This window comes from Schistocerca americana, chromosome 5 (assembly GCF_021461395.2).
Source record: "Schistocerca americana isolate TAMUIC-IGC-003095 chromosome 5, iqSchAmer2.1, whole genome shotgun sequence".
NCBI classification, from domain to species: domain Eukaryota; kingdom Metazoa; phylum Arthropoda; class Insecta; order Orthoptera; family Acrididae; genus Schistocerca; species Schistocerca americana.
In genome coordinates, this window is record NC_060123.1 from 99153408 (window position 1) to 99180419 (window position 27012).

A 27012-nucleotide genomic window follows, 5' to 3' on the forward strand; every position below is an offset into this window, starting at 1 on the left:
GGTTCGTTGGGTTGAGTACGACCAGGTGAAGCAAATGGGGGAGACGTCGTCGAGGTTCTGGAGGAATGTGGATAGGGTGTCCTCACCCTTGATCCACATAACACAGATGTCAACAATGAATATGAACCAAGTGAGGAGTTAAAGGATTCTGGAGTTTTAGGAAGCGTTCCTCTAGAAGGCCCATGAATAGGTTGGCATAGTCTGGTGCCATGTGGGTGCCCATAGCCATTCCCCAGACTTGTTTGTACATAATACCTTCAAAGAAGAGGTAATTGCAGGTGAGAATATAGTTGGTCACAGCAACTAGGAAGGAGGTTGTTGGTTTGGAATCTGTCGGGCATTGGGAAAGATAGTGTTCAATAGCGGTAGGGCTATGGGGATTAGGAATGTTAGTGTAAAAGGAGGTGGCATCAACAGTTATGGGCAGGGCACCTTGTGGTAAAGGGAGAGGAACCATGGAGAGTCAGTGGAGGAAATAGTTGGTATCTTTTATATAGGAGGGTGGATTCCAGGTAATAGATTGACAGTGTTGCTCTACAAGAGCAGAGATTCTCTCAGTGGGGGCACAGTAACCAGCCAAAATGGGGCATCCTGGGTCATTTGGTTTATGGACTTTAGGAAGCATATAGAAGAGAGAGTGCATCGAGTGGTACGGGTGATTATACAAATGGACTCCGGGGAGAAGTTCTGGGATGGGCGTAAGGATTTGAGTAGTGACTGGAGATCCTGCTGGATTTCTGGAATGGGATGACTGTGGCAAGGTTTGTAGGTGGAAGTACCCGACACCTAGCAGAGTCCTTTTGCCAGGTAATTCTTGCGGTCCAAAAGAACAATGGTGGAGCCTTTGACCACAAGTAGAATTATAAGGTCAGGATTAGTTTCTAGAAGATGGACTGCATTTTTTTCTGCGGATGTAAGGTTAGTTTGCATGTTGAGGGATTTGGGGAATGGTGGTGAGGCATGTGATCTACAAGCTACGCTGCAACCACTGTGTTGCATTCTATGTATGCTTAACAACCAACAAGCTGTCTATCCATATGAATGGACACCGACAAACTGTGGCCAAGAAACAAGTGGACCACCCTCTTGTTGAACATGCTGACAAACATGATATTCTTGAAACTTCCTGGCAGATTAAAACTGTGTGCCCGACCGAGACTCGAACTCGGGACCTTTGCCTTTCGCGGGCAAGTGCTCTACCATCTGAGCTACCAAAGCACGACTCACGCCCAGTCCTCACAGCTTTACGTCTGCCAGTATCTTGTCTCCTACCTTCCAAACTTTACAGAAGCTCTCCTGCGCAGGAGACGAGATACTGGCAGGAGACGAGATACTGGCAGGAGACGAGATACTGGCAGACGTAAAGCTGTGAGGACTGGGCGTGAGTCGTGCTTTGGTAGCTCAGATGGTAGAGCACTTGCCCGCGAAAGGCAAAGGTCCCGAGTTCGAGTCTCGGTCGGGCACACAGTTTTAATCTGCCAGGAAGTTTCATATCAGCGCACACTCCGCTGCAGAGTGAAAATCTCATTATGATATCCTTCATTTCAATGACTGCTTCACAGCTTGTGCCATATGGATCCTTCCCACCAACACCACCTTTCCTGAATTGCACATGTGGGAACTTTCCCTGCATTACATCCTATGTGCCTGTAACCCTCCTGGCCTAACCTTCATTAGTCACTGTCCTCGCCCATCCAGCCCCTGCCCTGTTCCCATTCCAGCACAACCCAGCCACCACTCCACCATCACTCCCAGTCTTTTTTTTCTCTCTCTTTTTCTGCTACTTTCTCTTCTCCCCCACCACCACCTCTCCCCTGCTCTCCATCTGACCTGCAGCACTTCACAAGCTTTAATTGTGGGAGTATTTTTGTTGTGCCTATCTGTGACTCAACACGTCTGCTATGTGGTGAGTAGCAACTTTCCTTTTCATAATATTGATACATTCCATCCTGGGTTTTCCACTGTTACATAATAATATTAGTATGCGCCTTAGTTATCCATACACTGAAATTTCAGTTGATGTCTTACTTACATTTAAATCAAACTTTAGTAAAGAGCTCATGAGGCTAAGCATATAGACTGAACAGAACACAAATCTCAACTCATGTAGGCATTTTTAACAGTGCCGTTGCGTATATGGGAACCAGCAGCAAATTGACTGTGATGTTTAAGCTATCTAAGCAGTAAACGAAGATTAGTAAGTGCCTCTAGCATTAAACATATATGTGAAGTCAAAGAGTAACTTTGCGAACAACTATATATTGCAATGACCTGTATGTCAGATAGTCATGAACAACATGACAAAGATACATTCATGCTAATTTTATGGAGGAGAAAGTCGTGTTGACAGCATGAAATGGATGGTTGTTAGGTAGCATTGAACATTACAGGGAGTGCTGTTAGTCAATAATCAAAACATAAGACGTAAGATATATTTGCATCCATTAACTGGTGTGGTACAATATTAACATAAAACCATCATAGATCAGAAATAAAATGTAAGCTGTGAAAGAACAAATTTACAACTAACACTGGATTAAATGTTATGTAAGTATCACAAAGTATAGTTTTATTACAAAAGTCAAACATATAATGGATGGCATATACTGGATGAACCATTTGGGTAATCACAGATGAGTGGCAACAAACTGGAATAAAACAGAAGACAACATTAAAATTTTCTTTTCAGTTTAATAGTAAAAAGGATGAAGGTGTAATATCAGAAAGTATAACAACCTATCTTGTTTTGTGGAGTGAGGACAATTGAAACAGGTCTTAGCATATTGTGGATAAAGATGTAGAGTTAGGATCATTAGCTGACAAAAACTGATGACCAGGCAACAGTAACGCTGAAATAGTGATCATACTAGTTCAGAATTAATGGATTCCACTTGGACATGTAATAATATGAAATATAATGCAAAAGTATATAACAGTTTGGAAATGCAGAACTACATCTAACAAAAATAAGCCCTTTAAATGATAGTGAAGCCCAAACATTCAACTTTCCTAAGATTAACCACAATATAATGTACATGTAATGTAACTATAGTCAAGATGAGAAGTTAAATTTACTGTGCCCATACCCATTACAGCTTACTATATGTTAGTATCTTCTGCCCTGTTAGATGGACCACCTTTTTCATGGATCATTCTAATGTGGCTGTCTTGCCAGGCTTCCTCCACAGCACAGATGAGATGCACCCTAAGAGACGGAGCCACTGTTCTCATAGGCTGCCACCACAATGTACCTGCCCTGCTGTGTAGATCCTTTAGTTACAAATTCTGCATAGTGCATTGGTACTTTGCATTTTGCCAACATTAGTGCTTTATGCTGTTCATTTGACTGACTTTACAATTTTATTGCAACATATTCATGCTTCCTCACTGTGGGTTCTACATCATGGGGACAGTAACTTTAGCTACTTTTTTTTAACACAGTTGCATTACGTACTCAAGCAGTTGTCAACTGGATCTATGTTGACTGATGTTTGCGAATTGTTAGCCAAGACTGCTAAAGACAGTGTTATTCAGCATAAATGCATGTAGGGGGATTCACTTTCCAATAATTATGTAACTTTACATCAGTATGTATTCTTTTTCATCATTTGTAAATGAATCAGTATCCAAGACGGCGCCAAATGAAAAGTGTAACGACACATCTGTCTCTACAAAAAAGGAGAAAACCAGCGGTTCTACATGTAAGCAATGCAGAAAATGTGTGATAAAAGGAATCTTATGCGTAAAGTGCAATTTTTGGCTTGATGAGAAGTTCGCAAAAGTGAACCTGAAATTCGTTAGTGACGAAGTTCCGTGGACATGCACTGACTGTTTGCAGTGGGAAACATCAGAACTTGTAAGTACCATAAAGGCAAAAGAAGAAATAATTAAATGGCTACAAAGTGATATTGGAATTCTCAAAAAAGAGATTCAGTCTCTGAAAGAAGAAAACGCAAAGCTAAAAACCAAATCGCCAAGCTACATATGTGGAAACCCATAACAGAACAAAACAAACAAATGTGAGGACTCTTGTGTGCAAACTCCGTTACTGAGCAAAAAACAAAACCGTGAAAACTTCATGTGCATATTCCGGCAAAAACAGTGTCGGGAAGCGAAACATGTGATAATTCCGTAAACTCTCGCGTGCAAACTCCGTTACCGAGAAGTAAACAAACCTGCGTAAACTGGCATGTGCAAATCCCAGTGAGAACAATGGTGGAAAACAAATCGTGTGGTAAATCTATAAGCAAATATAACTGGAAAACTGTGACGTATAAGAAAAAAGATAAATATGAAAGCAATCCAGCAAAATAGATCGACAAAAGTGATTTCTTTGTTATTGGTGATTCCGTGTTAAAAAATGTAGTGGTTCCGAACTGTAAAGTCGATGTTCGCCCTGGAATCCGACCACAGCAGATTGTGAAAATTTTGAACAACATTAGGAACACGGAAAAATCCAACCAAAACAACAATGATTCCAACACAAATTTTAAAGGCATGATAATTCACATAGAGACCAACTCTATTAGAAACAGCAGACAAGAAGAAATCATAAATGATATTCATAATGTAATTCGGTCAGCCAAAGGTTTGTTTACAAGCTCCAGAACTGTTATCAACGGAATTCTACAAAGAAGATCGGTGAGTAACGTGTATATAAACAAAATAAACACTGGCATCATGGAACAGTGTGATGAACTTGGTGTTGTATTTGTGGACCCAAATAAATTTCTCAACGACAAATGTCTTGGTAGGGATGGCCTGCACATAAACAGACTAGGTGCAATGACTTTCAGCAAAATGCTCCTGGACTTACGTAAAATTATAAAAAATAAGGGAAACTAATACAGTCTCAGGGAGGTGACTATCCAAGAATACCATATGCAAACAAAAAATGCAAGTGTAATCGTAATAAGGAAGCAGTTGAACCAACACAGAACGACATTAAAATGAAAAAAAGTGAGAATGCAAATAGTGTTGGCAAAAATTACTTAACAGTTGTTCACCAAAATATATGTTCCCTAGCAAATAAGACCCAACAGCTAGAAGTGGAGCTGGAGTCTACAGAGTGCTCAGTTGTTTGTCTCACTGAGCATTGGTGCAATGAAGCTGAAATTAATCAATTAGTCTTGCAGTCTTATAATTTAGCATGTGCATACTATAGGACTTCTATGAAGTGTGGAGGGTGTTGTATTTATAAGACCAGAAGCGATTTAAGTGTAATCAGTGAAGAGCAACATTTTGAACTGGCAGCAGTTGAAATCAGGGACCAATACAGGTGTAGGAATTTATCTTATGTATATACAGATCTCCTAGTGGAGACTTCAACATCTTTTTCTCCAAACTTAATCATGTTCTTGACAAGATATCCACTCCAAAGAACCACATTCTCATATGTGGAGAACTAAATGTAGATAAACTGAATCCTGATGCTACATGAGACTCATTACTAAGTCTTGCTAAAAGTTTCAATGTGGTTCCAATGGTTAACAGTGCAACAACAATAACAAAATACTCAAAGACAGCTGTTGATAAGATATTAACAGATTTAGGCAAAGAAAACAGTGAGGTGATGGAAGCAAAGCTAGGATTATCTGATCACTCAGGTCAAATCGATAATATAAAAGTGGCTCCAGAAGAAACAAAGAAAAATGCATATTTACAGACGAATTTTTTCTAAACCAAATAAATGAGTTTGCCAAACAGATAGCAGGACAAACACGGGACTCAGTATACTCAGAGGTAGATGCAAATGAAAAATTCAAAAATTTCGTGACATTGTTTAAATTAAATTTTGAAGAAACATTTCCTAAAGTGTTATGTCCACTATCAACAGCAGGAAAAAACAAGTTGGTCACAAAAGGCATCAAAAAATATTCTGAAACACTGAAGTACCTGAACTCCAATAAACACAGCCAAACTAATCCTGCTTTCTCACTCTTTTATAAAAGATATAGGAAAACATATAGAAAAATACTGCTTGCAGCAAAGAGAGCTCATGACTCCAAACTGGTGCTATCTGCTGAAAACAAAAATAAGGCAGTATGGAAGATTGTAAAGCAGGAAACTGGTACCAGGAAAATGAATCTGTCAAACTTGAAAATCAAAGAGGAAGGGACTCTAATAAAAGACCCAATATATTTGGCAAACTATATAAATTGTTATTTTAGTAGCATAGGAATAAAATTACAGGAAAATTTTCTAACAGCCCCTCAGATCAAAAAGCCAAATAATGGCATATCACACTCAATGGTATTATTCCCTACAACACAAGAAGTAGTCTACAAAGCAGTCAGCAAACTGAAAAACAAAAACTCAGCTGGTCTGGATGAAGTCCCCATTTTTATAATTAAGGACTGTATCAAGAGCCTACTTCCACCTTTAGTTGATATTATAAATCAATCTTTCAAGCAGGGCTACTTTCCAGACTATTTAAAATATGCTTAATTACTACCTCTCTTCAAAAAAGGAGATGGCAAGAAAAATTGAAAATTATAGGCCAATTTCTCTACTCTCAGGCTTTGCAAAAATATTAGAAACTATTATGAAAGATAGGCTTATGAATTATTTAAATAAGTACAACTGACTGCTGTTGACCAGTTTGGATTTTGATCAGGGAAAAGCACAGAATCAGCAACAGCACACCTCACAAAACGCTTTCTTGAAGCATTAGATAAAGGGAACTACAAAACAGGTATATTTCTTTATCTAACTAAAGCGTCTGATACAGTAGACTACAACATATTGTTAAACAAGTTAGATGAACTGGGAATAAGGGGACTTGTGAAAAAGTGGTTCGTCATATCTAAAAAATAGAAGACAGATAACTGAAATCTCACATATTTCAAGTTGCTCAAACTATATTGTAAAGTATACTTCTGAACCAAATTATGTAAATATAGGTGTCCCACAGGGTAGTGTCCTTGGCCCAATACTATTCCTCATTTACATAAATGACTTCCCACAGAGCATCAAGCATGGACAAACAATATTGTTTGCAGACGACTCAAATGTTTTAATCAGTGACAAATCACCAGACGCATTGAAAGAAAAAGCCAAACAAACACTGAACAGTGTACGTGCAAAAAACCACACTATAACAACTTTAAGTTAAACGATGAAACTATAGATGTGTAGACTACACAACATTTCTTGGTATGGACGTTGACAGTCAGTTAAAGTGGGAGGAACATATTAAAATACTTAGTAACAGAATCGCTACAGCATGCTATGCTCTTAGAATTCTGACTGCAGTGTGTGATACTGCATGTGTCAGATCTGTATATTTTTCTTATATCCACTCTGTTATTACCTATAGAATAATATTTTGGGGAGTCAAGTGTAAAAATATTGAAATAGTTTTCAAATTACAGAAAAGAGCAATTCGTATAATAACCAAGAGTGCCAGTAGGACTCACTGCCTTTAACATTTCCAAAAGCTGGAAATCCTAACTGTCGCCTGTGACTACATTTTTCAAAGTATTATGAAACCAATACAATCTGCACCTAGAGAGGAAAAATAAAGTTAAAACTCAGCAGACCTTGTTGTACAATGCCGTTAAATTATATAATAAACTACCCCAAAATATAAAAGATATTGACACAATTGGACAGTTCAAAACAAAACTAAAAATTTTTTTATTAAATAAAAGTTATTATGCAGTAACGGACTATCTGAATTAAAACACGTAGTGTCATCAAAGTATCCTGCATTGTAATACATGAGGACATAATTATAATATGAAATCCAGAATTGTACAGTACTATAAGAAAATGTCAGATCCCTTAATCGGGCAGAGAGGTTAGAAAATTTAAAAATGGAAATGGATAGGTTGAAATTAGATATAGTGGGTATTAGTGAAGTTCGGTGGCAGGAGGAACAAGACTTTTGGTCAGGTGTATACAGGATTATAAATGCAAAATCAAATAGAGGTAATGCAAGAGTAGGTTTAATAATGAATAAAAAAATAGGTGTGCGTGTAAGCTGCTATAAACAGCATAGTGAACGCATTATTGTGGCCAAGATAGACACAGAGCCCATGCCCACTACAGTAGTACAAGTTTATATGCCAACTAGCTCTGCAGATGACAAAGAAATTGATGAAATGTATGATGAGATAAAAGAAATTATTCAGGTAGTGAAGGGAGACGAAAATTTAGTATTCATGGCTGACTGGAATTCCAGAGTAGGAAAAGGGAGAGAAGGAAACACAGTAGGTGAATATGGATGGGGCTAAGAAATGAAAGAGGAAGCCGCCCGGTAGAATTTTGCGCACAGCATAACTTAATCATAGCTAACACTTGGTTCAAGAATCATGAAAGAAGGTTGTATACATGGAAGAACCTTGGAGATACTAGAAGATATCAGATAGATCATATAATGGTAAGACAGAGATTTAGGAACCAGGTTTTAAATTGTAAGACTTTCCAGGGGCAGATGTGGACTCTGACTACAATCAATTTGTTATGAACTGTAGATTAAAACTGAAGAAATTGCAAAAAGGTGGGAATTTAAGGAGATGGGACCTGTATAAACTGAAAGAACCAGAGGTTGTGCAGGGTTTCAGGGAGAGCATAAAGAAACAATTGACAGAAATGGGGGAAACAAATACAGTAGAAGAAGAATGGGTAGCTTTGAGGGATGAAATAGTGAAGGGAGCAGAGGATCAAGTAGGTAAAAAGACGAGGGGTAGTAGAAATTCATGGGTAACAGAAAAAATATTGAATTTAATTGATGAAAGGAGAAAATATAAAAACGCAGTAAATGAAGCAGGCAAAAAGTAATACAAATGTTTCAAAAATGAGATCAACAGGAATTGCCAAATGGCTAAGCAGGTATGGCTAGAGGATAAATGTAAGGATGTAGATGCTTATCTCACTAGGGTAAGATAGATACTGCCTACAGAAAAATTAGAGACCTTTGGAGAAAGAGAACCATTTGCATGAATACCAAGAGCTTTGACGGAAACCCAGTTCTAAGCAAAGAAGGGAAAGCAGAAAAGTGGAAGGAGTATATAGAGGGTCTATACAAGGGCGATGTACTTGAAGACAATATTATGGAAATGGAAGAGGATGTAGATGAAGATGAAGTGGGAGATATGATACTGTGCGAAGAGTTTGACAGAGCACTGAAAGACCTTAGTCTAAACAAGGCCCCCTGAAGTAGACAACATTCCATTAGAACTACTGACAGCCTTGGGAGAGCCAGTCCCAACAAAACTCTACCATCTGGTGAGCAAGATGTATGAGACAGGCGAAATACTCTCAGACTTCAAGAAGAATATAATAATTCCAATCCCAAAGAAAGCAGGTGTTGACAGATGTGAAAATTACCGAACAATCAGTTTAATAAGCCACAGCTGCAAAATACTAACACGAATTCTTTACAGACGAATGGAAAAACTAGTAGAAGCCGACCTCAGGGAAGATCAGTTTGGATTCCGTAGAAACACTGGAACACATGAGGCAATACTGACCTTACGACTTATCTTAGAAGAAAGATTAAGGAAAGGCAAACCTACGTTTCTAGCATTTGTAGACTTAGAGAAAGCTTTTGACAATGTTGACTGGAATACTCTCTTTCAAATTCTGAAGGTGGCAGGGGTAAAATACAGGGAGCGAAAGGCTCTTTACAATTTGTACAGAAATCAGATGGCAAGATGGCAGTTGTAAGAGTTGAGGGGTATGAAAGTGAAGCGTGGTTGGGAAGGGAGTGGGACAGGGTTGTAGCCTATCCCCAATGTTATTCAATCTGTATATTGAGCAAACAGTAAAGGAAACAAAAGAAAACTTCGGAGTAGGTATTAAAATCCATGGAGAAGAAATAAAAACTTTGACATTCGCCAATGACATTGTAATTCTGTCAGAGACAGCAAAGGACTTGGAAGAGCAGTTGAACAGTGTCTTGAAACGTGGGTATGAGATGAACATCAACAAAAACAAAACGAGGGTAATGGAATGTAGTCGAATTAAATCGGGTGACGTTGAGGGAATTAGATTAGGAAATGAGACACAAAGTAGTAAAGGAGTTTTGCTATTTGGGGAGCAAAAGAACTGATGATGGTCAGAGTAGAGAGGATATAAAATGTAGACTGGCAATGGCAAGGAAAGCGTTTCTGAAGAAGAAAAATTTGTTAACATTGAGTATAGATTTAAATGTCAGTAAGTTGTTTTTGAAAGTATTTGTATGGAGTGTAGCCATGTATGGAAGTGAAACATGGACAATAAATAGTTTGGACAAGAAGAGAATAGAAGCTTTCGAAATGTGGTGCTACAGAAGAATGCTGAAGATTAGATGGGTAGGTCACATAACTAATGAGGAGGTATTTAATAGAATCGGGGAGAAGAGGAGATTGTGGCATAACTTGACTAGAAGAAGGGATTGATTGGTAGGACATGTTCTGAGACATCGAGGGATCACCAGCTTAGTATTGGAGGGCAGTGTGGAGGGTAAAAATCGAAGAGGGAGACCAAGAGATGAATACACTAAGCAGTCAGAAGGATGTAGGCTGCAGTAAGTACTGGGAGATGAAGAAGCTTGCACAGGATAGAGTAACATGGAGAGCTGCATCAAACCAGTCTCAGGACTGAAGACCACAACAACAACAATAAGAAAATTACATAAGGATATAAAACTAATGTAAGATACCTTAAAAATGTGTGTAAATATTAATTTTGTGTGTATAAATTGTAGGTATATTGTATTGTATATGATTTTGCTGACGAAATCCACACAATGTAAATTGTTACGTGGATTAATAAAGAAATCAATCAATTACATTGTGGTTAACCTTATGAAAGCTGAACATTTGCGTTTCATTATCATTTCAAAGGGCTTCTTTTTGTTACATATAGTTCTGCATTTCCAAACTGTTGTATAGTTTTGCTTTACGTTTCATATAATTACATGTCCGAATGGAATCCATTAATTCTGAACTAGTATGACCACTACTTCAGCATTACTGTTGCCTGGTCATCAGTTTTTGTCAGCTAATTATCCTATCTCTACATCCTTAACCACAATATGCTAAGATTTTTTGTTGTCCTCACTCAACAAGCTATGCAGTTATACTTTCTGATATTACTCCTTCATGCTTTTTAATACCAAATAGATAAGAAAATTGTAACATTAGCTTCTATTTTATTTCAGTTTGTTGCCACTCATCTGTGCTTACCTAAATGGTTCTATTGCATATCATCCATTATATGTTTGTAATAAAACTACACTTGGTGATACTTACGTAACATTTTTATCAAGTGATGGTTGTAAACTTGTTCTTTCACAACTTATATTTCATTTCTCTTCTACGTTAGTTTTATGTTAATATTGTATCACACCAGTTAATGGTTGCAAATATGTCTTGTGTTTTGATTATTGACCAACAACGATCTCTTAACATTCAATGCTACCTGTGACACACATTTCATGCAGTCAACACAAGTTTCTCCACCATAAAAATAGCATAACTGTATCTGACAAATTGTCCATGATGATCTGATTAGTTGTTCATCACAATGTATAGTTGTTCATCACAATGTATAGTTGTTCATCACAATGTATAGTTGTTCATCACAATGTATAGTTGTTCATCACAATGTATAGTTGTTCATCACAATGTATAGTTGTTCATCACAATGTATAGTTGTTCATCACAATGTATAGTTGTTCATCACAATGTATAGTTGTTCATCACAATGTATAGTTGTTCATCACAATGTGTAGTTGTTCATCACAATGTATAGTTGTTCATCACAATGTATAGTTGTTCGTAAAGTTACTCTTCGACTTCATTTCTATGTTTCACGCTAGTGGCACCTATTGGCCTTCGTTTACTTCTTTGCTGGTTCCCATATAGGCAATAGCACTATCAAATACACATATATGAGTGGAAATTTGTATTATGTTCAGTCTATGTGCTTCCTCCCAAGAGCTCTTTACTGAAATTTGATTTAAATGTAAATACAACATTAATTAAATTTCTGTATATGGATTACGAAGATGCATACTTATGTTATTATGTACATATTTTTTATTCATAATTTCCTTGTAGACTTTATTCCACAGCTTCAGCCTGATGATGAATTTTTGAAATGATGAAATTTTAAAATGTGTAATGCTTAATAAAGAACTGTATGATCAAAACCTTCCTACATTTCAAAGTTGATCCTCTTTGACAACATTTATTTACATTCTCATGTTACACTAGCTTATTTTGTCACTAAAATTATAGGCACAATGAATAAAAACACACAGTTTTGCACTTTTTTATTAATGAACGAAGTTCATTTGTTTTTAATGACTTACCATCAAGCAATTTACCATGATACACAGCCATTCCTGCAATTCGGCCAATAAATCTAAAATAATTCAAATGTTCTTCATTGCATAAACCTGAAAATGGATTGATCTGGAGAGTATAGTTGTCCCTGAAAATAAATAAAACATGAATAATATAGACATACACAGCCATAATAAAATCCTATGTACTATGAGGATAGATGGTATTAATAACAAGCAAATTCTGTGAAATTTGCCATGACAAAAAATGTTTCTGACATTTAATACACACAAAAGAAGGCACGTTACTATAACTAAATAGTCAACATGTCAGCCTCTCTCTTGAGGAGGCTATAAATTTGTTGATAAGAGGTAACAAGAACAGTAAGATGAGAAGTGAAAGACATAACAGGAGTGAGTGACATGAGTCACAGGGAGACAATATGGTAAGATGTGGGAGGAGGAGGAGGAGGATCATGAAACTTTAACATAGGAACAGCAGTAAGACTGGATTGAAAATTAAAATGTCAGGCAATCCTAAGTAAAATATAAGTAACAGAAAAAGTAAAGCCATTGTCGAGGTGTGAAGCAGAGATGAGAACATATATTTAAATTAAATGAATAAAAACAATCATCGTCATTTCATTAAAGAATTTTTTACAAAACAGGTAGCACCCAATGGGATTTGAACCCATATACTTCAGCATACCAGCTACATAACTTAACCGCTACACTACAAAGTCATTTCAAAAATTAGTATTATTTTCTGAGCTCTAATGGTCCACAAAATTTTTTTATCCCTGATTACTCATAAATGAGAGCCCACCATGGTGAATGTCTGCATAGTGTGATACCTGGGGTCCTAACATACAATACTATCTAGATTATTTCCAGAAGTTGACCCCACTCCTGGAGACCTCCACTTGTAAGATACAATGTATTTCTTGTTGGCCTTACAGTGTCAACTATGATTTCTGTAAATGGAACAATATGCTACTATCTGTGTATCAGAAGTCACTTAGGAAAACTACACTGAGGAGCCAAAACATTATGACTACCTGCTTAATAGTATATTGGTCAGTCTTTTGGAACAAAATACATCACTGATTCTGCATATCAGGGATCCAACAGTTTGCTGGACAGTTTGTGGAGGTATGTAGCATTAGAGGTCTATGCATACGTCATGTAATTTACGCAAATAATGGATCGCTGATTTGTGTATGCGGTGACAGTACCTGACATAGGGCCAGATGGGTTTCGCAGGATTTACATCACGTGAAACTGGACACTGATGCATCAACATGAGTTCACTATAATGCTCTTCAAACCATTGTAGCATGGTTCTTGCTCCAAGAAATGGACAATTTTACTACTGAAAGATGACATCGCCATCAGGGAAGACACCAAGCAAACGAAGCAGGTGGTTCACAGTTGTCAGCGTGTTTTCCGATACTACCACACGTCCCATGCAAAGAAAAATGTCTCCCATAGCACAATACCGCCCACACTAGCTTGGGCCCACGGTGTGCTGCATACTTCAAGCCACCGTTCACCTCAATGATAGTGTTTGTGGAGATGACCACTGACCCAGTGCAGCAGAAATGCCACTCACCTGAAGAGCTGATACATTTCCATTGTTCTAAGGTCATTGCAATCTTAACTGATGATGATGATGATGATGTTCGGTTAACACGTGCAAACATACGGGTGGTCTGCTGCATAGCTCTCTGTTCAAGAATTTATTATGTACAGTGTGTTCCGAAACACTTGGGCATGCACAGCACTGTGCTCTTTCAGCAGTGATACCACAGATCATGATCTATCCTACTTTACAGATCCTATAAGCCTCCTAACCTCACATCCTGTGAAGAGTCGTGGGCATCCAGTCATTCAGCACACAGTGGTAGCTTCACTGACCTCCTACCTCTTTCCTTAGACACACAAAACAGTAGCTTCACCGTTTCCGAGATACTCATTCCAACAGACTCTGCATAATAATAAGCTGCCCTTTGTCATAGTCACTTATCTCAACGTATTTCCCCATTTGCAGCCCATACCTTTGCTAAGGTGATCTGCTCCACTTACATATTTTTGTTACTACGTCATGCGCCCACAATGCCACCAGACTGCATCCAACATCACGGTAAGCAGTGTTCATAATGTTTTGGCTTATCAGCATATCATATGTACACATGGGAAAAACTATTGGAAACAAGGATACAATCAAAAAGCTAGATACAAAGGAACCCAGCACGAGAGCCCCACTTGATGGTGTTTACACTGAAATAGCCCATTATGGCCACCTTGCGTTTCTATTTTACTACCTTTCTTGCAAATTTTGGCATTAAAAATTTATGGAAAAATATCTGAATGTTATATTACTGCACTCATATTTTGAAGAGCTTTTCAATGCTATTATGTAATGTAGACTGGTCAATTTACAAAATCATACTTGCTTTATTGTCTCAGCTGACAAAAAGCTTAAAGGATTAAGCAAGCAATAAAATTGTGCCCTCTGTGCACTATTGTTCAATCAAAAACTCTGTTTGATATCTTAAATATGTTGGAACAGTGGATAAGCACATAAGAAAATCTACATTTACAGCCACGCCTACATCAATATTCTGCAAATCACTTTTATTTGCCTGGCAGACAGTTCATCGAACTTCCTTTACAGTAATTCTCTATTATTCCACTCTCAAACAGCGTACAGAACACCTATATCTTCCCGTGTGAGCTCTGATTTCCCTTATTTTATGATGATCATTTTTCCCTACGTATGTTGGTTTCAAAAAAATATTTTCACATTCAGAGGAGAAATTTGGTGATTGAAATTATGTAAGAAGGTTCCACTACAACAGTAAATGCCTTTTTTAAAAAAAAATGATGTCCTCCCCAAATCCTGTATCACGTTTGTGAATCTCTCCCCCTATTTCTCAATAATACGACATGTGCTGCTCTTCTCTGAACTTTCTTGATGTACTCCATTAATCCTACCTGGAAAGGATCCCACACTGTGCAGCAGCACTCCAAAACAGGAAGGAGAAGCATAGTGTAGCCACACTCTTTAGTAGCTCTGTTCCATCTAATAAATGTTCTGACAATAAATCACAGTCTTTGATTCATCTTCCTCATAATATTTTCAATCTGTTCTTTCCAATTTAAATTGTTCATAATTGTAATTCCTAGGTACTTGAATTCACAGCCTTTAGACTTTGTTACATTCCATCCTGGATTTTCCACAACTGAGACGAAATTCCGAAAGGATGCAATTTTATTACAAGTCGCTTGTGAGAAACAGTGTCAAAAGCCTTCTGTTAATTTAGAAATATGGAATCAATTTAAATCCCTTGTCAGTAGCACTCAACGCTTTGTGTGAGTATAACAACTAGTTGGGTTTCACAAAAACGATGTTTTCTAATTCCATGTTGACTGTGTCAATAGCCAGTTCTCTTTGGGATAATTCAAAAGTTCAAATACAATGTATATTTCAAAATCCTACTGCATACAGACATTAATGACATGTGCCTGTAATTTAGTGGATTCCTCCTATTGCCTTTCTCGAATACTGGTGTGACCCATGCAGTTTACCAGTCATAGGGTGCAGATCTTTCGTTGAGGAAGCGGTTGTGTACGATTGTTAATTACGGAGCTATTGCATCAGCATACTCTGAAAGGAACGTAATTGGTATACAGTCTGGACCAGAAAACTTGCTTTTATTAAGTGACTTAAGTTGCTTCACTGCTCTGAGGGTATCTACTTCTAAGTTACTCATACTGGCAGCTGTTCTCGAATCTAATTCTGGAACATTTACTTCATCTTCTTTGATGAAGTAATTTTGGAAGGGTATGTTTAGCAACTCTGCTTTAGCAGTACTGTCATAGATAATATTTCTATTGGTATCGTGCAGTGAAGACATTGATTGTCTAGCCACTAGCATACTTTACATACAACCAGAATCTCTCTGGATTCTCTTCCAGGTTTTGAGACAAAGTTTTGGTTCTGAAACTACTGTAAGCATCTCACATTGAAGTCTGTGCTAAATTTTGAGCTTCTGTAAAAGATTGCCAATCTTGGTGATTTTGCATTCATTTAAATTTGGCATGCTTTCTTGTTGTTTCTGCAACAGTATTCCGACGCATTTTGTATACCATGTGCGATCAGTTCTGTTGTTTATTAATTTATTTGATTTAAATATTTCAATGGCTGTTGATACCATTTCTTTGCATTCAAGCCACATCTGGTCTACACTTAAATTGTTAATTTGGAGGGAGTAAAGTTTGTGTCTCAGGACAGCGTCAAGTGAATTTTTATCTGTTTTACTGAATAGGTATATTTTTTGTTTATTTTGGAGAATTTGGCAAATCAAAGTACTGAAAATCCCAAATGCAAGGATACATTTGACTTTAGTTTTTTTATCACTTATTCAGTACATGAAATCAAGCAATTTATTAAGAAAGCAGAGCTGTACATGATCTCTAACAGAGAATTCAGAATGGTATAAAAAACGCCTATATGCTGCAATAGAAAATTCTGATGATCATGACATGTTTTTGGAAAATCTTCCTTCAAATTGTTTGCACAGACTCCACAGAGCATAAACACTGGTTGTTCTAGGACCTTGTGTAACAAAATGGTAAACATTGATATGCTGAAAAATTTCAAAGACGACATGTCAAATAAATCAGTCCATGCACAACAGTGCACGGTACCAATATATTCCAGAAAGCTGTGCACAAAAATGGAATTTTTCAAGGGGGACATATCTAAGGTTCTATTGATCATAGGTATAAAGGCTCAAGTGGTTTGGTTAGAACTTTGGCTAGCGATCATTTGTTTATTTATTGGAAGACTGGGCACATCGTAGCTATCCTCTAGTACAGAGTCAAAATTTAAACACTACAGAACTTCCTTCAGCATAGGTAAATTGGGTTGGTTCTTTTGCGTTAGGTGCGGTTCAGGGCCTTTGGCATCTTATAAAAGCACCATTTGTTCAGGGGCAGTTTGGCCATTTCTTCCACTGTGGGCCACTATTATCTGAATAAAGCCTCAACTTTTAACTGTATATTCTTTAGATATCTATCTGGAAACGCCATTTTCCCATTTTCGAAAATCTTAATCCATTTCAAGGTACACTTACACAACCATGATTTTGCATACAAGTAGTATGAATTGTATGGATGGCCACTTTTATAATTTCTATTTATGACAAATTGTTGAAATTTTTACCATATTTTCTTAAGATGATCTCAGAGAAATTTTAAACTTTTTGCGATATCACTATCTGTTACAGAGATCCAGGTGAGGTTCAAGGTTACCCTACTTATGCATTTAAAATATGCTCACAATATCTAGTCTGAGACATAAATGTAGTTTTAACTCATGTAGAAAAATTATTTTGTCATGCAAAATTCTCTTGCAAATCAAAGCCCACATTTTTTGTATACTGTAAGTGTAGCCAAGAATGTTATGCATTTTTATATAAATTACTGTAAATTGAACTTGCACCGGATGAGAGTCTCGCACTTGCTTTTAACGAGAATAAGCATCTATTCTGCAGTATGGTCACTTTACATTGTACATATGTAATATCACTTTAAAACATTTTATTTTTATTCCTCAGGTGGTGGTTTTAATTTTTCTTAATTTAATGTAAGACTCAATTTATATTTGGACAAAACAAACGGCATCATTTGAATGAAAAGACTGTCTAGTCTGCATTCCCAGAAATGCTTCTGGGTGCGGGATTTATCACATGAGAAATGCTTCTAGACATCTGAGGTGTGTATGTACATTTGCATAAACTTGGGACATCATGCCCATAAAAGAAAATTTGTATTTTTAATGTGGTACGCAGTGACAAAAATAGGATAAAATTAGTCTTAACATGCCTGAAAAGAACTTAAAATGATTGCTAAAAGTGACTGCTAAAAATTATGCAAAAATAGAAAGACTGCAAATTCAGTAAAATACTTCTAGTAAGATTTTTACTCCTTTAAGATACAAATCACAAACTGGGCACTTTTGATGAATTGCGATTGATGAGTAAAGTATCCAGAAAAAATTTGGAGCATACCATTTTGTGTTAACCTTACATTATGTGTGCTCATTTGTTGTTTACATGAATCCAACTATATAAATGTGTTGAATTACATACATAAACTGTCAGAAAACTACTAACATATAGCATTCTTTCTACACTGAGGTGACAGAGGTCATGGGATACCTCCCAACACCATGTCATACCATCTCCTGTCCCGTGTAGTGCAGTAACTTGACATAGCTTGGACTCTTCATTGGAAGTCCTCTGTGTAAATATTGCTGCCTCTATTGCTGTTCATAATTGATACGTTTTGCCAGTGCAGGATTTTGTGCAAGAACTGGCCTCTTGATTATGTCCCACAAATGTTTGGTGGGACTGGTATCGTGTGACCTATATGACCAATAATTTGCTCAAATTGTCCACAATGTTCTTCAGACCAACCACAAACAACTGTGGCCTGGTGGCACGGCCCATTGCCATCCATAAAATTCCATCAATTGTTTGGGAACATGAAGCCCATGAATGGCTGCACATGGTCTCCAAGCATTCGAACATAACCATTTCCAGTCAATGATCAGTTCACTTGGAACCACCAACTTACAAAGTGTCTTGTTGACAACCTGGATCCATGGCTTTGTGGGATCTGCACCACACTGGAATGCTACAATCAGCTCTTTATGAACTAATATCTGGTTTCATCTGACCAAGCCACTGTTTTTCAGTCATCTAGGGTCCAGGTAAAGCCTGAAATTTGGTATTCTCTGCACACTGTTTACATTGTAGATCTACAACTAATGTCCTAAATGGAATGTCCCATGTGTCATCAACTACCATTTCACATTCAAAGTCTGTTAATGTCAATTCTGCAGCCATAATCACATCAAAAACCTTTTCACATGAGTCACCTGAGTACAAATGACTGCTCCACCAATGCACTGACACTTATACCTTGTATACATGATCCTACCACCATCTGTATATGTACACATCACTATTCTATGACTTTTGTCATCTCTGTGTAGATAAGAGTAAGCAGCACACCCTCTTGTAGGAGAGGAAACAAGGGAATAAGCAGAAAAATTCTCCTGTCAGAACACAAAAAAGGTGGATATGTTCCTCTTTAGGAGACAGACAGGAAAGTGGGGAACCAGCTGCCTCAATCCTCATTCTGGCTTCCTAACAAAAAATTTTGCCACATGAACATATTTGTGGTTTTTTGTGCTGAAACAGAGTAGCAGTGAGACAGTAGTGGTGGAAGAGGGATACGGTAGTGCCAGTGGGAGGGAAAGAGAGGAGACAGTGATGGTCAGTGAGTTTCATTGGCAGTGAAAGAGAAAAAGAGATGGATGAAGACAATAGTATTGAGAGCAAAAGAGAGGAGGACAGTGATAGTTCACAAGAGTGTCACAGTAAGAGAGAGGGGTGTGTTCTATTTTCTTGGCATCAGTCCATATCAACAGCTCACGGGTACTCTTTGGTTCCTGCAGGGTCGAAGGAGTCCCTAGTGCCACAGGAGGGCAGTGAGTGCCCAAGTGGAGTGTATTTAGAGGAATGTGCAGGATGCAGAAAGGAGGTTGTCTACCAGTAGACAATAATGAGAGCTCCTTGGTCTAAGTGATTTGTCGACAATGAGTGGGGCCGATGATGTGCTGAGCATGTGGTAGTGGAGTTCTGAAATGTCTTGGAGAGTTGGTGTTTGGTGGGGCTGTGTGATTAGTACATCACACAATGGACTGAAGGAAGATGGGTTGGATTGTCGGATATCACAATTCTTCTAATAGTGAGACTCAGTGTGTCTAGAGAAGTACTTTTTTCGATTGGGAGACACCTAACTCTTTCTGGTTTCATCTCTGTGTTTGTTCAGTTAATGTTGTCCTCTGTAATTTTGCAGATGCTTATGCCTGGGGAACTCGTATAAATTTTGAGTCTTGCTGTTCTGGTACTTACACTATTGCCTCTTGCATCCAAGAGCAATATTTTGTATACATTTCAGTGTGGCCAATTCATGGGCCATGACATTTACACTTCTGTGTAAACTGTAGATTTTGACCATCTGCTATTTACTGTGTATTGATGAAACATTTTTCAGTTAGAGGTCTAACTTCTGATTTATTAATATATTTTTAGTGAAAGCAGTCTATGGGCCATGATAGAATAATTGCTGTCCAGTGTAAACTGTAGATTTGGTCAGTTGTGATTTAGGTGCACTAATACATCGAGTTTCTGTTAGAGACAAATGCTCTGATGTATTGACACATTTCAGCGTGAGCAACCAATGGGCTGTTGTATACCAGCAGTAGTTGTTCTGAGCAAACTACCAATATGGCCATTTGCAATAAATAACAAACTACTGTTGTGTACTAATTCCCACTTTTCCAGCCAGTGAGTTAAGTTCTGGTAGAAATGTGTTTAATCATCCATCCATCCCTCTCCCTCCCCCTCTCTCTCTCTCTCTCTCTCTCTCTCTAATGATTTGTACTGTGCAACAAAGAAAATTTGAGTTACATTTGCTGGCACATTGTACAAACTTTATTAACCTGGAAGACAAATTGTTTTACTAATGGGAATCCCTTTGAATCATCACTGTAATTTGTCAAAAGCTGCTGTGTTACTGTATTATCGTGTTCCAACATACAGAATGAGCCTCTGAGGGTTCCTTGGGACTGAGGCCCGGTTTCTGCAGGATTTAGAATGTTTTGTATTAAAGAAAGCAAATATGTTTGCATGCAAAAATTTTTTCAGGAACAGTATGCGAGGATTGAGGTGGCTGGTTTTTCACTTTTCTGTGAGTCTTTTAAAGAGGAACATTTACTTTTTTGTGCTCTGACATGCACATTTTTTCCACTGATAGAAACAATGCTCCATATGTCTCTGGAGAAGATTTATTTACTCTTTGCCACAAGGGCTCGAAAATCACCTTAGTGTAGCAGTTTCAGTCCATATTCTTTTCAATACATAGCCTATATTTTATAACATTTCCAATGATGTGCCAAACTACCAAGCATACCATGTGTAAGTTCACTACACTGCTTAACAATGTATGCTGCCACATTTTGGACACAGCAGCAGCAACAAACACATAACCTGCTATCACGTATAAGTTGGACAGACAGAAGCAGAACTACTCCTAACAGATTACATTTTAGCACTGTATGGTAATGATTCTGCTCACATTCTCTATATGTGGGCCCAAAAGTGTTTATGGTTTGTTCAGAATGGAAGCCAATGTAATAGCATCTATGCCTCGAGCATATACAACAATACATGGTATTCAACAATCGACATAAGAAGTACCACACTCCAACGGAAAAAAAAACTGGATCTCTACACCTCACATTCCATAAAAAGAATGTGTGCCTTGTGATTAAATGAATTTTTGTGTGTGTTGTGGTGCCTTTACTCTATCAGTTCCCACCAGTTGCTCTGATCACATACCTTTACCCACCTTTTGAAGTATGGTTTTCAGCATTTTATTCTCACTCAATAACAGCATTAACTCAACACACATTAAAAAGAGATTTTGCTACAGTGTGAATATGCTGCTTTGCTCTCTCTTCATGTAATTTGAAATGTGTTAATCTTTTTTTACACCACAGTGCCAGAACAGCTTTCATTTTTGTGCATGTTCTGGATTATTTAGGTTATTTTGGCTACAACTAAGTTTAACAAGGTTCCAGAATGAATTTTTCACTCTGCGCGCTGACATGTCGGTAGAGTACTTGCTCACAAATGACAAAGGTCCTTGCTTCGAGTCCTGGCCTGGCACAGTTTTAACCTGCCAGGAAGCTCATAACAAAGTTTTTGGAACTGGTTATTATGCAATAAATGGCACCCTTCCATAGAATTCTTTATTTAACACTCCTATGTTGAGAGTAATACCTGTCTCCATATCCCAGTTCTAAAGTCACCGGCACATGATTTCCTACACCTCTCCTGGGGTGGATACCTGACGTACTCATACAAGGCAGATTATCCCACATCCAAGTAAGAGTAGTCTGAATGTATGTTCTAGTTAGGATAAAAATATTTAAAATATTAAAATTTTATATAAACTTTGAATACTTCTGCATAACTTTAACATATCAATTGTATCAGAAAATAACATGCAATAATACTTACATTGCAGAATATTCAAATAAACCATAATAAGGGTTGAACATTTCCTTTGACAAGAGAAAAAACCATTCTCTTGCTAAACCACCATAATCCAAACCAACTTCACCTTCAAATTCCACCCACAGTTTTGTTTTCAGCAAATCCAGTCTATTGACACTGCTGATGATACGATATGAATCTTCTAAAATATTCTGTCGTCTTACTTTAATTTCAAACTTATTCGGAACATTATTCTGTAAATAGAAGAAGAGCATTTTACTGTAGGTGACAGTGATTATAGTGGTGTGCAAGCAAAACAACTGGTGTGTGCTGTGTTCTGTTCAGAGAGTGATGCAAATTACTTCATGGCTTTGCCTGTCACATCTGCCTTTGTCCCATGCCACACACTTACCCATTCCCTACGTTGGTAACTGGCAACCCTGGAGTAAGCATCACATTACGGCACTGTTTCTGCTTCTGACTCAACCTAAGAAAATTTATGTGCTCAGTAAACTGTCACTTCTGCACATAATATTTGTAAATTTTGCTTTATGCCAACCATTGTGCCAACTCCAGTAGCCAAATACCGTCACAATACATAAAATATAAAACACAATGGAAAATGCTGTACATGCACCTTAAAGTGCTTGATAAAGACAGCTGGGGCATAGTGACAATATTGGCCAAGTGTCACACGGTACACTGCTCCTTGCCACTGAGCAAAGCACACGACCTGCCTGTTTATGTGCACACCACTGTAACTTAGGTAATAAGATGTTGAATTACATTCCATTCTATTACATGTATTATCAACATATCATACTGCCAAAATGTGGAATTAAAATATGGGGAAGATAATCACGCATTTTGTATTTGGGAATATGACAGACTGATATTAGACACTCACCGGTTTTCTAAGCTGGGATTTCATATATTCATATTTTCTTTTGTAATCCCGAGAATAAGGAACTGCCTGAGGAAAGATAAATATTTTAAAACCAACTGAATTACAGCTGTCATTATAACGAAGATGAACTAATTATATACACTTACTGGCCCAGCTATTTGAGGATTTGATAATCTTGGATCTTCCCATTGTGTGGTACGCGTATCTGAAAGATATAAGAACAAACCCAATAAATAAGGACAAAATTCAGATAATGAACAGAAAAAGTCAATTGGGTAATTCTTTGTCAAGATCTCTACAGAAATGAAGGAGGTACACACACTGCTTGATATATATTTAGAATTAGAGGTATTCTATCGAACTGGACCATCATGTTAATGCATATGAAACACTGGATTTGGCAATGAAATTTCAAATAGCAATCCTGCATACCCCCACCACCCAGACTGCTTCTCCCATCATGCATAGTTGCTCACAGTTTGGTCTTGGTAGCAACAGACAGTGGTCAAGTGTGCGAGAGTTCTTTCTCTCTCTGTCTGTCTGTCTGTCTGTCTGTGAAAGAGAGAGAGAGAGAGAGAGAGAGAGAGAGAGAGAGAGAGTGGGGGGGGGGGGGGGAATGAAAAGATCAACAGATAATGATGGAGGGGGGGGGGGGGGGAAATCGACAGAAAAATGAGGATGGAGGTAATTGTTGAGGGGGTGGAGGCAGGAGAAGAATATGGACAGAGATGGGGGGTGGGAGGAGGAGGATGAGATGGCAAAAGAAATGGGGGGGGGGGGAGGAGGAGGAGGAGGAGGAGGAGGAGGAGGAGGAGATGGCAAAAGAAATGGGGGGGAGGAGGAGGAGGAGGAGGAGGAGGAGGAGATGGCAAAAGAAATGGGGAGGAGGAGGAGGAGGAGGAGGAGGAGATGGCAAAAGAAATGGGGAGGAGGTGGAGCAGATGGCAAAAGAAATCAGGAGGAGGAGGGGGAGGAGGAGGAGGAGGAGGAGGAGGAGCAGATGGACAAAGAAATGGGGAGGGAGGAGGAGGAGGAGGAGGAGCAGATGGACAAAGAAATGGGGAGGGAGGAGAAGGAGAAGAAGGAGGAGGAGGAGGAGGAGGAGGAGGAGGAGGAGCATATGGACAAAGAAATGTGTTTTACCTTTTGTGTGAATTTTTATTGGTTGTAGTGGAATTGTTGCCTGCCCATCTGTCTCTGAGTAAACAGATATTCTCACTGTTTTCTTTTGGAACACAGACATTCATGGGGCATGAAGAGCAGCATGACATAGGTGCCAATTGCCAGGATTTTCAATTTAAGAAAAAGATTAAATGTGACCTGTTTGCTTTGGGAGAAAACAAACCATTCCCTGTCCTTACTTATGTGAATTTTTATCCACAAAATAGACGAATTTCAACTGTTGCTTATATAAATATGGTAGTTTTTTTATTTGTATTATCTAGTGCATGTACCAAGTCAGACAAAAATTAGAGTCTATTCCCCATAAAAAAGACCAACAAGAGTTGGTGGAAAAAAGTGCTAACCCACAACAGTGCATTTTGTGTTACTGCACATTTTATGTTTGGTTGAACTGAAAGACAAGAACATAAATGATGTTGTTGTTGTTGTTGTTGTTGTTGTTGTTGTTTATGCAGCTCTCCATGCTACTCTATCCTGTGCAAGCTCCTTCATCTCCCAGTACCTACTGCAACCTACATCCTTCTGAATCTGTTTAGTGTATTCATCTCTTGGTCTCCCTCTACGACTTTTACCCTCCACGCTGCCCTCCAATGCTAAATTTGTGATCCCTTGATGCCTCAGGACATGTCCTACCAACCGATCCCTCATTGTGCCACAAATTCCTCTTCTCCCCAATCCTATTCAATACCACCTCATTAGTTACGTGATCTACCCACCTAATCTTCAACATTCTTCTGTAGCACCACATTTTGAAAGCTTCTATTCTCTTCTTGTCCAAACTATTTATTGTCCACGTTTCACTTCCATACATGGCTACACTCCAGACAAATACTTTCAGAAATGACTTCCTGACACTTAAATCTGTACTCGATGTAAACAAATTTATATTCTTCAGAAACGCTTTCCTTGCCATTGCCAGTCTACATTTTATATCCTTTCTACTTTGACCATCATCAGTTATTTTGCTCCCTAAATAGCAAAACTCCTTTACTACTTTAAGTGTCTCATTTCCTAATCTAATTCCCTCAGCATCACCCGACTTAATTCGACTACATTCCATTATCCTCGTTTTGCTTTTGTTGATGTTCATCTTATATCCTCCTTTCAAGACACTGTCCATTCCGTTCAACTGCTCTTCCAAGTCCTTTGCTGTCTCTGATAGAATTACAATGTCATTGGCGAACCTCAAAGTTTTTATTTCTTCTCCCTGGATTTTAATACCTACTCCGAATTTTTTTGGTTCCTTTACTGCTTACTCAATATACAGATTGAATAACATCGGGGAGAGGCTACAGCCCTGTCTCACTCCCTTCCCAACTACTGCCTCCCTTTCATGTCCCTCGACTCTTATAACTGCTATCTGGTTTCTGTACAAATTGTAAATAGCCTTTCACTCCCTGTATTTTACCCCTGCCGTCTTCAGAATTTGAAAGAGAGTATTCCAGTCAATATTGTCAAAAGCTTTCTGTAAGTCTACAAATACTAGAAATGTAGGTTTGCCTTTCCTTAATCTTTCTTCTAAGATAAGGCGTAAGGTAAGCATTGCCTCACGTGTTCCAACATTTCTATGGAATCCAAACTGATCTTCCCCGAGGTTGGCTTCTACCAGTTTTTCCATTCGTCTGTAAATAATTCGCGTTAGTATTTTGCAGCTGTGACTTATTAAACTGATAGTTCGGTAATTTTCACATCTGTCAACACCTGCTTTCTTTGGGATTGGAATTATTACATTCTTCTTGAAGTCTGAGGGTATTTCGCCTGTCTCATACATCTTGCTCATCAGATGGTAGAGTTTTGTCAGGACTGGCTCTCATTGTAGCTATAACTTTCTAGTGGTACATATGGAACTACCTGTTACTACCATGTGATGCATTCAGAGATGCGACAGATAAAGTGATCACACTAATCTCAACTAAACTGAGGGTTAGACAATGGGACATCCAGGTTGGAATATCAAGAATATTATGAAAATAACATATTGCTACTCACCATAAAGATGACATGTTGAGTTGCGGACAGACACAGCAGAAAGATGATTACACACTGAGCTTTCAGCCAAAGCCTTATTCAGAAAAGAAAACACACATTCACACAAGCAAGCACATCTCACAAAAACTTGACTTATCTCTGATCCCTCTGGTCAGAATGCAACTGCCACATTAAATGAAAGCAGCAATCAAAGCAACAACTGCATTCTGGCCAGACAGCAGTCATGTGCATGAGGTGTGTTGTTTATGTGAAACACTGTGTTTCTTTTCTTTTCTAAAGAAGGCTTTTGCCAAAATCTGAATGTGTTCCAGTCTTTTCATTGTGCCTGTCTGCAACTCAATGTGTCATCTGTACAATGAGAAGCAATCTATCCTTTTCATAATATTGTTAAATTGAGGGTTAGAACTTTCTTCTCCTGACCACTTCAGTTATTTGTTGTTCAATATTAGCATGTGACTACTTATGATAGTGGCTGTATCACTACACCCTAGTTAAGTTCCATAATTAATTCAGTAGCA

General features: G+C 38.1%; 1 protein-coding gene across 6 annotated transcripts in view; it reads right to left on the minus strand.

Moving 5' to 3' along the window:
- The window catches only part of LOC124615286 (E3 ubiquitin-protein ligase Nedd-4), a 211034-nt gene that overhangs the window by 46901 nt on the left and 137121 nt on the right, over positions 1–27012 (minus strand). For all 6 annotated transcript variants that reach the window (XM_047143053.1, XM_047143055.1, XM_047143052.1 and 3 more), the window contains exons 11-14: positions 23470–23528; positions 23324–23389; positions 22441–22670; positions 12305–12426 (exon numbers count right to left, since the gene is read on the minus strand). In XM_047143053.1, the coding sequence (XP_046999009.1) occupies positions 12305–12426; positions 22441–22670; positions 23324–23389; positions 23470–23528 (477 nt within the window). The remainder of the gene's footprint in view (positions 1–12304; positions 12427–22440; positions 22671–23323; positions 23390–23469; positions 23529–27012) is intronic.